This window comes from Equus quagga, chromosome 3 (assembly GCF_021613505.1).
Source record: "Equus quagga isolate Etosha38 chromosome 3, UCLA_HA_Equagga_1.0, whole genome shotgun sequence".
Lineage (NCBI taxonomy): Eukaryota > Metazoa > Chordata > Mammalia > Perissodactyla > Equidae > Equus > Equus quagga.
In genome coordinates, this window is record NC_060269.1 from 155,083,246 (window position 1) to 155,096,028 (window position 12,783).

Sequence of the window (12,783 nt, forward strand, 5' to 3'; positions counted from 1 at the left end):
AGTACAAATATTGGTTTGCCTATCAACTGCAAACGACTTTCTCTCTTTGTCATGTCTCTGACTTCCCCCGGCCCCAACAGAACTTTTGGATTTTTAGGAGTCCAGTCTGTTAATCTTTGACTCCACAGTTTCTGGTTGTGGTGGTGCACAAGTGGAATGTCCTTGCTCCAGAGTTGCAGTAGCAACATGGAGGGCAGGAACACAATGCTGAGGGTGGATGTTTCCAGGAGGGGGCAACTTGCATGTGTTTGTGGGAAAAGAGGAAAGGGGACCCACTTGTTCCACACAAGGACCCCATCCTGTGTGCTGTGGGTAGGAGGTGAGGTGAACACACAGATGCAGGGTTCGGCTTAGCCCATAGAGGATGTCTCCCGAGACGGAGAGGAAGGAGGCAGTGAATTGTGTTGTTCTGTGCCAGGCACGAGGAGGAGAGGCAGGGGAATTGAGGTAGGTCATGACTGGGGCCTTCTTTTCTCCCAGTAACATGAGGGGACTTATTTAAACATCCCCCATAGGCATCCCCCCATTGGGATGGGTTGCCCATGAGTGTTGCAGCTTCAGCAGTGTTGGCATCCACAAATCTGTGAATCCACTTCTCAGGTGACGTTTTCCGGTTCTCGGCTGCATTGGACCAGAAGAGGGAGAAAGAACGCCCCAGGTTTGGGCTGGGTATGCTGCCTGGAAGGACAAGGGATGAGGAGACTGCCATGTTGACGGGTCGGCGCTGGGCTCCAGGCTGGTTAGTGAAGAAATGAAAGTCAGAGGGTGTGAGGACGTGGCAGAGCCAGGGTGAGAGGCTCTGCTGCTCGCACAGGAGAGCTGGAAGCAAGGGAGGTGGACGAGGAGGTAGGAGCTCTGAGTTTTCTGACACTGGGTGCTCTGATGGTCCAGGCTGTGGTCGTGGGAGAAGGTGCCAGTGTGGAGGGCAGGCGAGGCTGACGTTAGTGGCCAGCCCCACAGGGGTGCAGGTCTCCAGGGTGATCAGTAGAATTTCACGGAGAGGAAGATAGTGAGATAGGTGCTAAGGTCACTGGGGTCTGGGGCAGAGACCCCAGAAAAGGGCGGGTGAGTTAGCTGGATGCTAGCAGGCAGGACATAGTACCCTTTCATTCTTAGGTCCTCGCACTGCCTTCCAGGGAGCTCAAGACACACTTAGAAAAAGCTTATCGGGTGCGTGGATGCGTGACTGTCCATGGTGTTGCAGGACTGAGGCCAAGGCAGCACACAGCTCACTTCATCTGTTAGGTGGGGTAGGAGGAGCTGTTTTCATTTTGAATAGTTAACAATTTTGAACTAAGATGTTACTGTAAAATCTAATTGTGAGAAATATCTGAGATGGGTTTAAGTGTTGTTGATCTTTGTGGTCATGATTTTGGGGAATATTTGCAAAGCAGGAAAAAAAGGATTGTTAATTGTACAGATCTTTCCAACTGTATCCATACTCACAGTCTCATCCACTGTCTGGACATGAAAACATGTAAGTGCTCTAATCCTGTACATGTTTTGAAGAAGTGTTGTAAGTTAAAGCCTGCATTTATATGTGCTTAAAAGCACTGCTCACTGTAATCTAAAAAAATTTTCTTTCCTTTTGTAGGTAAAAAGGACGAATGCGTGATTTGTAAAGTTCCTTGTCGTACAGTGTTACTTTCAAAACACGTGAGTTGAAATCTGTAGTATCTAAATGTTAATCACAGTGTTTCCTTTTAAATTTGAGATTGAAGTTTTAGTCATTTGTAGTGTCTAAGGTTTTCATTCATTTTGCTAGGTTAACTCCATCTTACAAGATTTCTGAGTAATCGAAGGACAATTAGAATTTGGTTTTGAATATCTCCTACAACTTTCTTTCCTAACCATAGATTGGCCCTGTTCATACTTTGCTGTGCTCTGTTCATAGTTTGCTGTGCTCTGTTCCTGGAAATGGAGATGGGTTGTGACTAGATGAGTGCAATATAAGCTCCTTAAGAAGGTGATCAAGTTTGGTTTTTCATAGGGGTCGCATCTAATTAAGAGGTTTTTTCAGAAAGCGAGTTTGAAGTGGATTACTGTTACAGGAGGTTTAGACAGTGTCTTTCCTTTTCTGTGTAAAATACCACAGTTTAGCCTGTTTGGTTTAAACTTAGTTACAAATAGTTCTTCTCTTTACACTTAGGCTCCCAGCTGTGTATTTGAGTAATGTTTTCATCTGTAGCAATTGTTTTTTTCTGGTTACACTTATTGTACAAAGTTACACAGGATGCAAACAGTACAGAAAAATAGTGGAGAAGGCGGAAGTCCCCCAGGTCCTGTTTCCCGAAGGTGACACAGCCAGGCCTGTCGTTCCTGCTCTCTGTGTGTTACTGTGATTTTTTTTTACAAAAATGGGGTTTTCTCAGTCGACTTTATATTTTGGGCACACTCACACTCCTTGAAAAGGACCACATAGGACTTCACTATTTTCCCATCGGAAAACCTTTGGTTTTTTTCAGTTTTTCACTATTTCAGACACTCTTAGAGTGCAGCTTTTTTTTTTTTTTTTTTTTTTTTTACCAATATCTCTGCATACTTTTAAGAATATTTCTGTAGGAATGGAAAAGCAAGGGAAAATATTTAAACATTTACATTTTTAATAGAAAGTGCCTTATTTCCCCCAGATATGTGCAATTTGCACTTGCAGCCCCAGTGACCGTTTCTGCTCCTTGCATAGTTGCTGAGACTTGCGGTTGAGGGAGGAGGCACCCTGAGCCTCTCTCTGCCTTCTCAGGTTGATGTTTAGTTCATTATTTTCTTTCTCATTTTCTATTGAATTTATTTAAGACCATCGTTTCTTGCTGTTCACTGCCAGTCCACATCATTTCCAGTGTTGCTTTTCTTATCCTTTCTCTCTTTTCTTTTTTAAAGATTGGCACCTGAGCTAACATCTGTTACCAGTATTTTTTTTTTTCCTTCCTCTCCCCAAAGCCCCCCAGTACATAGTTATATATTCTAGTTGTAGGACCTTCTGGTTGTGCTGTGTGGAACACTGCCTCAGCATGGCCCAATAAGCAATGTCCGCCCCCAGGATCTGAACCAGCAAAACCCCAGGCCGCCGAAGCAGAGTGCATGAACCCAACCACTCGGCCACGGGGCCAGCCCTTTTCTTATCCTTTCTGAATCATCTCTAATTTCTCTTTTTACTTCTTTTTTAACTCAGGAATTGTTTGGAAGAATATTCTCTAATTTCCAAGTGGTTAGATTGTATCTCCACTATCATGTTTGTGGCACAGTTTTAGTTTTATGGCATTGTGACCAGTGACCATGGCTATTTGGTTTCTTTTTTTAATTATCAGGATTTTTGTTGTGGCTTAATCCATGGTAGGTGTTGAAGTTCTGCGGGTGTGCCTTCTTTTGTTCTCTGTCTGAGTGTGTGTGAGAGGGAAGTCACTTAAAAGGTGACAGTCCTTCGTGACTTCTCTTTCTCTCACACCCGTGCTCTGAACCATCAGAAGATTCCGTGGGCTCTTTTTCCAGGCACGTCTTCAGGATCCACCTCTTCCTCTCTGGTTGCTCCGCCCCCACACAGGCACCTGCTGCTTCGACTGCTAAGGGCTGTCCTCCCTGCTTCTGCTTCCTCGAGGCTGTTCTCACCCTGCAGCTGGAGGGGCCTGCTGAAACGTGCGTCTCAGCTTTCCAGGAGTAAGACCCGAGTCTCCACGTGCCCATAGCTCTGTAACCTGGCTTCTGGTGGCCACCCAGTCCCGAGGCCAGCCACTCTGACCTTCCGCTGCTCCTGGAGCTGGGCTGCTTCCACCTCAGTGCCCAGCCCTGGAATGTTCTCTCTCCCCCCACTGCCTTCAGGTCTTTGCCAACGGCTGTGTGTGACGGTGGCTTCTTTGACCGTTGATACTCCGTGTGTGTGCGTTTGCGTGTGCATGCATCCGTGTGTGTGCACACATGTGAAATAAGCTTCACAAAGTAGTGCTTATCCTTGCGAAATGCGGTGCCCCTGATGTTTCTATCTGGTCGGGTTTTCTTTCGTTAATATGGAGCACATCTTAACAGGCCAAGCTCACCTCTGGGACTTTCTCCCTGCCTGGCACCTTTTCCTTCTACTCCTCAGCATAGGTACCACTGACATATGTGTGTCAGTTGACTTATTTGCTGTTAAAATGGGCCATTACCGTCACACACAAAATAGCACACTGCCTTATCTGTCAGGTGGTGAGTGGCAAGGAAGCAGGAAAGACAGAACCTGGGGAGCCTGCGGGCACCTGGGAGACAGCCGAGCCTCTAGGACAAGCCTTTGGCAAAGGCACAGAGCAGGATATGCGGGCAGGAAAGGGGTGCGCACTGGGGCTCGAACTTTCTGGTTCTCCGGCAGAGATGGAGAGGAATGGCTTCCATAAGGAGGTGAAGGACCCCCAGCACTGGAGAAGCCGATTGCTTCTGGACTCCAAGTGGTAGGAAATGAGACCTGGAGAGAGTCTTGAGCAATCGGGGCACACTACCTCACACCTCCTTCACTCAGGGCCTTGGGGAGCCATAGATGAGGAAGAACCCCCAGTGGGCAGAACCAGGGGCTGGAAATGGGTTCCCCTGGACTGCAGAGACCAATCTAATCAAGACGGCCCTAGGATAGGAGCCCCAGGACACTCACCTGCCCCTTGCCATTGGGGGTGTTGATTCAGTTGTGGTGACCCAGTCCCCCAGTCAGACGTTGGTCACAGTGGGGATTGGCCTAGTTTATAGGTTGCAGACTACATCGGGACTTGAAGGAGGGTACCACGTACCACCCAAGCCCCTGGGCTGGGTGTGGACACAGTGACAGAGGCATTTGGCAATGTTCCGCAGGGTTGGGGGAGTACTTTTCTGTGTAGGGAAAGAGAAGTAGACACCAGCAACCAGAACGGCAGACTGACCTGGCTGAGGGACTGTCCTTAGTTAGCCCTGCTCCCTTTCTTTCTGGGCACCCAGCTAGACTCCTTCTCCCCACCTGCCTCCCCTGAGAAATGCCACTCTAGGCCTGGCCCCCAAAACAACCTCTGGAGACCCTCACCCCCCACCCCCACCACTAGCTGGATGCTGAGGACTGAGCAGAGCACAGCTGCTGATGGAGGCTGGGCCCCACATGGAAGGCCATCTACCAAGCACGGTCTTCAGCTGTTGTACGGGCAGGAAACAAATGCCCCCCCTTAAGCCACTGAGACTGGGGAGCTGTCTGTTACACCAATTAGCCTGCATTAGTCTTTGCATTTCATGTAAGTTTTGCAATCAACCTGTCAGTTTCTACACACACACAGTCCTGTGGGGATTTTTATTGGATTTGCACTTAATCCATAATGTAGGTATCGATAATGTAGACATGTATGTAATACCGACTCTTCCAGTCCATGAACATAGCACTGGTCTCCATTTGTTGAGATATGCTCTGATTTCTCTCAAAATGACTATAATTTTCTGTATAGAGGTTTTGTATGTCACTGTTAGCATTATTCTCAGGTGTTGATCATTTGGGATGCTGCTGCTGTCGTCATTTCTTTAATTTGTCTCAAGTGCTTATTGCTGGTGTGTAAAGATGCAGTTTTGTTTATTAACTTGTATCTAATGACCTTGCTGCGTTTACTGGATGAGTCTGTTGGCTTATCTGTAGGTTTCCTAGACTCTGTACGCTGTCGTGTTGCCTCTGAATGTTTATTTCTGTTTTATTCCTCCTTCCTGTCCTTATGCCCTTGTTTCCCATACGTCACTGGTGAGGACTTCCACTCCGTTGTGGAGTGGGGATGGTGGCACCTGCAGGCACCCTCGCCACCTCCTGACTCCAGGGTCCAGCTTCCAGCATTTCACCGTGGAGGCTTATGTGCCCCCTGGGCTTTTTGCAAAGGTTTTTATCATGAACAGTGTTGAATTTTATCAAATGTTTTTTCTGTAACTATTAAGATTATCATTTGATTTTTCTACTTTATTTTGTTAAAGTGGTGAATTGCATTTGTTTTTAGAATTTTAAACCTACATTAGCTTTCAGGAATGAATACAGCTTGGCTGTGATGCAGTGTAGCTTGCAGGTATAGAGGAATTAGGATTTTTTTGCACCTGTGTTCGTGTGCAAACTGGCCTGTAATTTTCCCTTTTTATAATGCCCTTTTCAAGTTTTATTGAATCAGGGTTGTGCTGGCTTCACAGAAGAAGGTGGAAATTCTTTTTATTTTTTTATTCTCTGGAAGATTGTAAGATTGGGGTTGAAATTCACAAGTAACACTATCTGAGCCTAGAAGATATTTAACTACAGATTTAATTTATCAGATATGAGATGACTCAGAATTCCTAATTCTCCTTGAGTTAAGTTGTATTTTTCTAGGAATTTGTGCTCTTTGTTGGAATTTTCAAATCTCTTTGAACGTGTTTGCGGTCCTCTCATAGTTTCAATGTCTATAAGATCTGTAATGATGTCCCTTTTTCTTTCTTTCTTTTTTTTGGTGAGGAAGATTTGCCCTAAGCTAACATCCGTTGCCAATCTTCCTCTCTTTTTTTTTTTTTTTGCTTGAAGAAGATTGTCCCTGAGCTAACATTTGTGCCACTCTTCCACTACTTCATATGTGGGACTCCTCCACAGCATGGCTGATGAGTGGAGTATGTCCTGACCCAGGATCTGAACCCACAAACCTGGGTCACCACAGCAGAGCACGCAGAACTTTAACCACTCAGCCACGGGGCTGGCCGCCCTTTTTTATTTTAATAGTGGTTATTGTGCCTTCTCTCTTTTTTCTTGAGCAGTCTTGCCAAGAGTTTATCAATTTTTTAGTATTTTCAGAGTTAATTTTTGGCTCTGTTTATCTTTATTTTACACTCGTTCTCTATTTGTTAATTCTCTTTATCCTTTCTAATGTTTACATTATAGGGATGTAAGTTTTCCTCTGTGTTCATCCTTGCCTGCATTCTGTCTGTTTGGCTGTGTTATATTTTCATTATCTTACAGTTCAAAATAACTTAAATTTTTACTCAGTTGCTCCTGTAACCCACATGAAGGTGGATGGATTTAGAAATAGTTGGGGATTTTTGTTAGCATTTTTGCTAACTTCTACTGAAGTATAGTACTGAAAGTGTGAGCTTGGTGAGTTTTTCACAATGGGAACGTAAGCAGCACTGGGAGAATGAACACCCTCGTCCCTGCGACCCTGAGACAGCCACCTATACCTGGGCTTCAGGTCGGGTTGTCTGACTGTGCCCGCCTCCACACGCCCCTCCTCACCTTGCCTCCAGCGCCGTCACTGCTCATTGCAGCCGCGTGTGGCTCACAGTCCCTCACCATCCCACATGCCCTGCCGTGCTCGTCACTTCTCCCACTCCAGGCTGCCAGCCAGGGCACTGTCCTACCTGGACGGAATTCCTGTTAGTTCCTCTGTGTAGGCCTCTTGGTGACACATTCTCTCAGGGTTTTTTTGTCTGAAAAGGGCTTCTTTTGTTGTTTCACTTTGAAGCTTATTTTCACTGGGTTTAGAATTCCTTATTGAAAATTAGTGCTAATTTTTAGTGCTTTGATAATATCCCTCCCTTATTTATCTTTGATTTTCCACAGTGTAGCTATGGTTCGTGTGACAGTGGTTGTCTTGTAGTTGTCCTGCTTGGCTTCCTGGAGATCTCATTGTCTGTCCATGATGTCGTCTGTTAGACGGGACGTCTTGGCCATTCTGTCCCAGTACCCTCCTATTCCATTCGGAGGCTGTGTCCCGAGTAGAATGATGTCCCGTGCCTCTTCTGTCCCATGCAGGGTCTCTGTCCACGTAGGATGATTTTATTCCCCCTCACTGAAGGCTGTAGATCCTGGTAGGTGGGTGACTCCATTTCCGGTTGCTTCCATTCCTGGTCCACGGAGCTAATCGTCTTGTTTTGGGTACATCTGTGTATGTGGAGCATATCTTTACGTAACAGTAATGGTACTGTTACGTAAGCTGTACATATGGTACGCCAAGCACCACACTGGGCCCCACTCTGTGGGACACTGCTCCCTCTTGTGTTACAGGGTCCCACCGCAGCCCGGGGACACCGTGTCTACTTCTGTTACACTCGGGGCACAGAGGTTCGCAGGTTCCAGGCGTATGCCAGGGTCACAGGTCGAGCTGGTTGTCCGTGGGCACACTGCCTGGCCTTGGGATGGTCACTTCCGGGGCCCCACCATCCCAATGCCCTGCTTGGCCTCTCCCCAGAAGGCCCAGGAGTGGGTCCTGGAGGTGCTTCCCCTGCCTGGCTCCTCTGCACTCTCCTCCACTCCGTGAGGCCGTGGGCCTTCAAGGTGCATTTCCTAGTTTGTACCACTGACCTCTTTCCCCTAAATCGAGTTTCATTGCCATTTTAGTGGCATTGCGGGAGCACTCGTAAATAAGTGGATAGGCTCGAATTGCCATCTTGACGCGTTATCAGCCTGATGGTTCCCAACCAAAGACCCGTGTGGAGAGGGCCTGGAGCTCTTCCTGCACCTCCCGGCTCTGCTGTGTCCTTGTGCAGGCGCTCCTGTGCTTCTGGTTGCTGGCAGCTCATGCTGCATTCAGGCCCTGGGCTGGCTGTCTCCCTGACGTCTTGTGCTGATGTGGTCGGAGGGAGGCAGGGCAGGTCTGCACAGGGATTAAGAGGAAGCTGACACCATTTCCTGAACCCTGTTTTTCCCGAAGTACCTCATATCTGCTTTGTAAATAATTTAGCACATGCCCGTGACTAGTTGTGTGCTGCACGCACAGCTCTTTTCCTGATTTTACTGTTTCCCCTGAGCCCAGCTTTCACTCCTGGCCTCCTTGAGTCTTCTGAGCAGGGATGTGTCTCACCTTGCCATAGAGGATGTGAGGTCCACAGGGCTCGGCCCACTGCCAGGCCATGCTGCCCTCAGGCGGCGCCCAGAGCCCCTTGGCACTGCCCTTCTGTCCTGCAGGAGGTGTTGCTGCCCCTCAGCCAGTGGGCGTCCCTCCAGCGCCTCGTGGAGACAGTTTGTGACATGCAGTTGTCTGCGTCATTCACAGTCAATTCCGGATCTTGCAATACAGTCTTCACGAGTGGCCACGAGCATGTTCTAGAAGCAGCGCGTGGACAGTGGCTTGCTTTCTCTTGCAGACTGACTCAGACATCCAGGCGCTCTTCATGGGCATTGACGGTCTGTGTAAGAAGTACTCGAAGGAGACCTCGCAGGTGAGCTGTGCCGTGCTGTCTCCCTGCTCGGGAGAACTCCTGTCTGCCAGTCTGTCCTGGAGACTTGGTTTGTGATGACCCAGGGTAAATGATCTCAAGAGAGCCCATATACTTCACACGGTCTGGAGGCCAGTCCCTTCTGAGATGTGTGACCAGTGAGTCTTCCTGCCATCTGTGCTGTCTTCACTGTGATGGCGCTGCTTGCTCTGTTCATTTGTTGCTGTTTGTGCCTTTGGTATGTGGAGATGTGGTCATTTGGTCAGGACACCCCCTGATCCTCACAATCCAAGACATGGACCCTAGGATCTCAGGTTTGGAAGGGCCCCTGAGTCCGGACTGTCTGGATTCGGGGCAGCGGGCTGCTGCATGAAGCTGTCCTTCCCTGAGGGTCATGGAACCTTCTCGGCCCCAAGGGCTGATGACTCCCAGACCTCCTCCATCCTATGTGCTCTCCCATCTCCTTCCCAACCCTCCCTGTCACCAAGAGCACACCATGCTCCTGCACAGCTCACCTCTGCTCTCTGCTCCTTTGCACTCTCTCCCTACCCCCAGCCTCTCATGTTGTAATTCTGTGCCCGCCCTAGGTTCCATCCCACATGTCTGACCTCCTTCAAGTCACTGGATGGCCTGTGGTCCACCAGGCTGTCCAGGAAGCTGCCCAGGAGAGAAGGGAGCCCTTCACCCAGCCCCCAGCCCATCCTGCTTCCCTCTCTTCTGTTAACAGTGCAGCACCCACTGTTGGCTGCCTCCTAGCCCTGACCACCACAGAAGAAAAGGCCGAGTCGGGGAGCAGCCAGAGCCACCTCCTGCTGAGGCCCTTCCCACGGGGCAGTAGGCCAAGAGAGCATGCACTCACCATGACCATTCTCAGCCTGCTGGCTTGTCCATCTGCACACCATGGTCAGCCAGCCTGCCAAGACTGTCCCCTCCTCTGCGAGGCTGCTTTCTGGCTCCAACAAGGCCTGAAGCACCCGCAGTGTCCTGTTTGTCCCTCATCGTCCTGGGAGGCTTTCCAGGGGGATACACGGATCCCCAGAATGCAGCGTCGGCACAAGGCGAGTGCCATGTGGGGAGGTGGACCACCTCCATCTCCACATTTGCAGTGGGACCCAGAAGCTACCCATGTTTGTGACCTGTGGGAGGTCCTCACACCCACAACATTCAGAACACAGGCAGCCCTACACCCGGAACGGTCTTGGTAAGGACGTGGCGTTTCCAGACGGCCCCGCAGAGCCTCATGCTGTCTCAGGAGGAGGCAGGGCAGACTGTCCACCATCTCAGACCACACGCCCTGCGAGCCACGGAGAGAGGACCAAGGGACAGCTGCGGAGTGACCTCCTCCACACCTCTGGGTCATACCATCTCATCATCACGTGCCTATCTCTCAAAGTGCAAAGGTCACAGGGCATTTGATATTGCAGCTCCTTATTTATATCAACGTATCGACTTGGTTTTTAATGAATTAGTAAATATCAGATTTATCTCAGTATTAATTTCTAGTAAGTAAACACTGACAGATAAACCCACGTAAACAAAGCTTTTTCGACTCCTTGGTAGCGTTGAGGGTTCGAGCCGGCCTGAGACCACGCTGTGAGGGCCCAGGTCCCAGGGCCTGCCTGTGTCCAGCATGAGGATCATGGCAGGTTCCTTCACTGAAACCCTCATCAGAGGTCTCTGGGCCCCAGTCACCCTTCCTGATGCGGTTCATAACATTAAAACTCTTCCTTTCTGATGGCCTGAGGTCCCTTTCTCATCTGCCTAGCTTCTCCCCCAAGACAGGGCTGGTCACCATCGGGTCTGCAGACCAGGAGCTTGATCGGAATGTGGCTACCTGCACTGCTCTGCAAAGGAGACACGAAATGAGGCAATGGATGGAGAGCGTCCTGTGACGGGCACTCCTGGCCGCCCCTCAGCACAGTCACCTGTGGCCTGCCCTGCTCCAAGACCAGGCCCCTCTGCCCGAGGAGGCTGCTCTGTCCCTCCACCGTGATCAGTCGCTTCACCTTCATTCTCCTGCTAGCCCGCAGGGTGCAGGCAGAGGATGTGTGTGCGTGGTCAGCCCTTCTTTGGTCCCCAACAAACCTGGCTGGTCAGTGGTCCAGCATAGCCTCTGGGCTTCCTCAGCCTTTGGGCTTTGTAAAAATCTCATCAAGCTGTACCTCTGTCTTGATCCAAGAGGCATGTTCTCTCTCAACCCGTTTTAGTTTTATTGCTACCGTCTACACCCTGCCAAAGCCAGGGCAGCTTAGCCTCTGGGGCCCAACACCTGGTCAGAGTCAGGCCGACAAGCTCAAGGCCCAAAGGCTGGTCCCCACCCAGTGCAGATGCGTGACGCAGGGATGTGGGGTGCAGGCTGCTCCCGAGATTGCATGAGGCTCTGCAGGACTCCACTCTCAGTGAGAGTGGTCCCCTCTGCGGCCTCGTGTCCCCCCTGCAGGCCTCTCTCCTGGGGTCAGCTTTGCCTGTGGCCCTGTTCTTGCTGTAGCCTTGCCTTCCCTGTCACGTCTGTGCCAGTTGCAGGGGCCTGCACACCTGTTCTCACCACGGTCCTGGTTTAAAAACGGCTTGCCAGAGTAAAAACAGCCATTTACCTGTGCATAGGCCTTACTGAGCCCAGTGCCTCCACGGTGACGATCCCAAGTGCCAGCTGGAGACATCCTGTTCCTGGACGTCTAGGACATCTGACCCTGGTCACTCTTGGACACCCCAGAACAGCTGACACTGGTTGTTCCTGGACACCCCAGAACGGCTGACCCTATTTGCTCCTGGACACCCCAGAACAGCTGGCACTGGTTGTTCCTGGACACCCCAGAACGGCCATCTCTGGTTGCTCCCAGATGCTGGTACTTTCTTTTTCTCAGTTTGGACCCTGCACCAAGACACAAGGTCAGGGGTCAGTGTGTGACGTTTTTCTCTTCTTGCTGCTGGTGTAGAACCCATGGAGGAGTAAGACCGAGGAGACATGACTGTCAGCCTTGTCTCTAAAGGCTCCTGGGGAAGGCAGCTTTAGATCTGCCAGAGCTCCTCCCAGCTGTGCCTGGTCCCTGCCTCGCTGCCCCACACAGTGTGAGATGGAAAGGGAAGAGAAGGCAAATCCGTGGGTCCCAGGCTGACGTGAGGCTTCACTGGCCCAGAAGTGAGGACCAGTGGGTGTCTGCCAGCAGAACCCCTCTCCTGGAAGCCAGATCCAAGGCGCGACAGGACATGAAAACTGTCACTGGGGTCGGGGAGTCTTTCCAGGATGTGGCCTTGTGGGCCATGAGGATTCCTGCAGGAGGACACTCGGGGTCCCTCATCTCAGCGAGTGGGAGGGCTCCAGAGGAGCCCCATGTGGCACATCCTCCAGACCCTGAGAGCTCTGAATCCCTCGGAAGATGCAGGAGCCAGGGGTAGGAGACTGTGAAGAGGGCATTTGTCACTCCTGACCTCAGGCCCACCTTCTGGAGACAGTGCGGCCTTAGACGAGGCAGTGAAGACCCGCCATGGGCTTCCACAGAGGGCTTTTCCCCCTGGCTTCGACTAGACCAGTGAGCCTTGTGGAGGAGGCTAGCCAGCCCTAATGTTTGCAGTGTATCAGCCGATTTCTGAGGGGGAGGGACGTGGGTGGTGGGTTTATAGGAAGTGGCCAGACCCAGCTCTGCTGTGCACAGAGAGCAG

The 12,783-nt window shown here is 50.3% G+C and overlaps 1 protein-coding gene across 11 annotated transcripts in view; it reads left to right on the forward strand.

Moving 5' to 3' along the window:
• Positions 1-535: 535 nt before the first annotated feature.
• Positions 536-12,783, forward strand: part of RNF212 (ring finger protein 212) — a 41,983-nt gene continuing 29,735 nt past the window's right edge. For 4 of the 11 annotated variants that reach the window (XR_006888056.1, XM_046657555.1, XM_046657562.1 and 1 more), the window contains exons 1-4: positions 551-739; positions 1,117-1,245; positions 1,595-1,656; positions 9,052-9,126. Coding sequence is in view for 10 of the 11 variants with exons in the window: in XM_046657555.1 (XP_046513511.1) it covers positions 1,179-1,245; positions 1,595-1,656; positions 9,052-9,126 (204 nt within the window). In the remaining variant the exon portion in view is untranslated. Of the gene's footprint in view, positions 847-1,116; positions 1,246-1,594; positions 1,657-9,051; positions 9,282-9,710; positions 12,672-12,783 lie in introns of those variants that run through there. The other 7 variants (XM_046657556.1, XM_046657563.1, XM_046657564.1 and 4 more) reach the window with 7 other exon arrangements.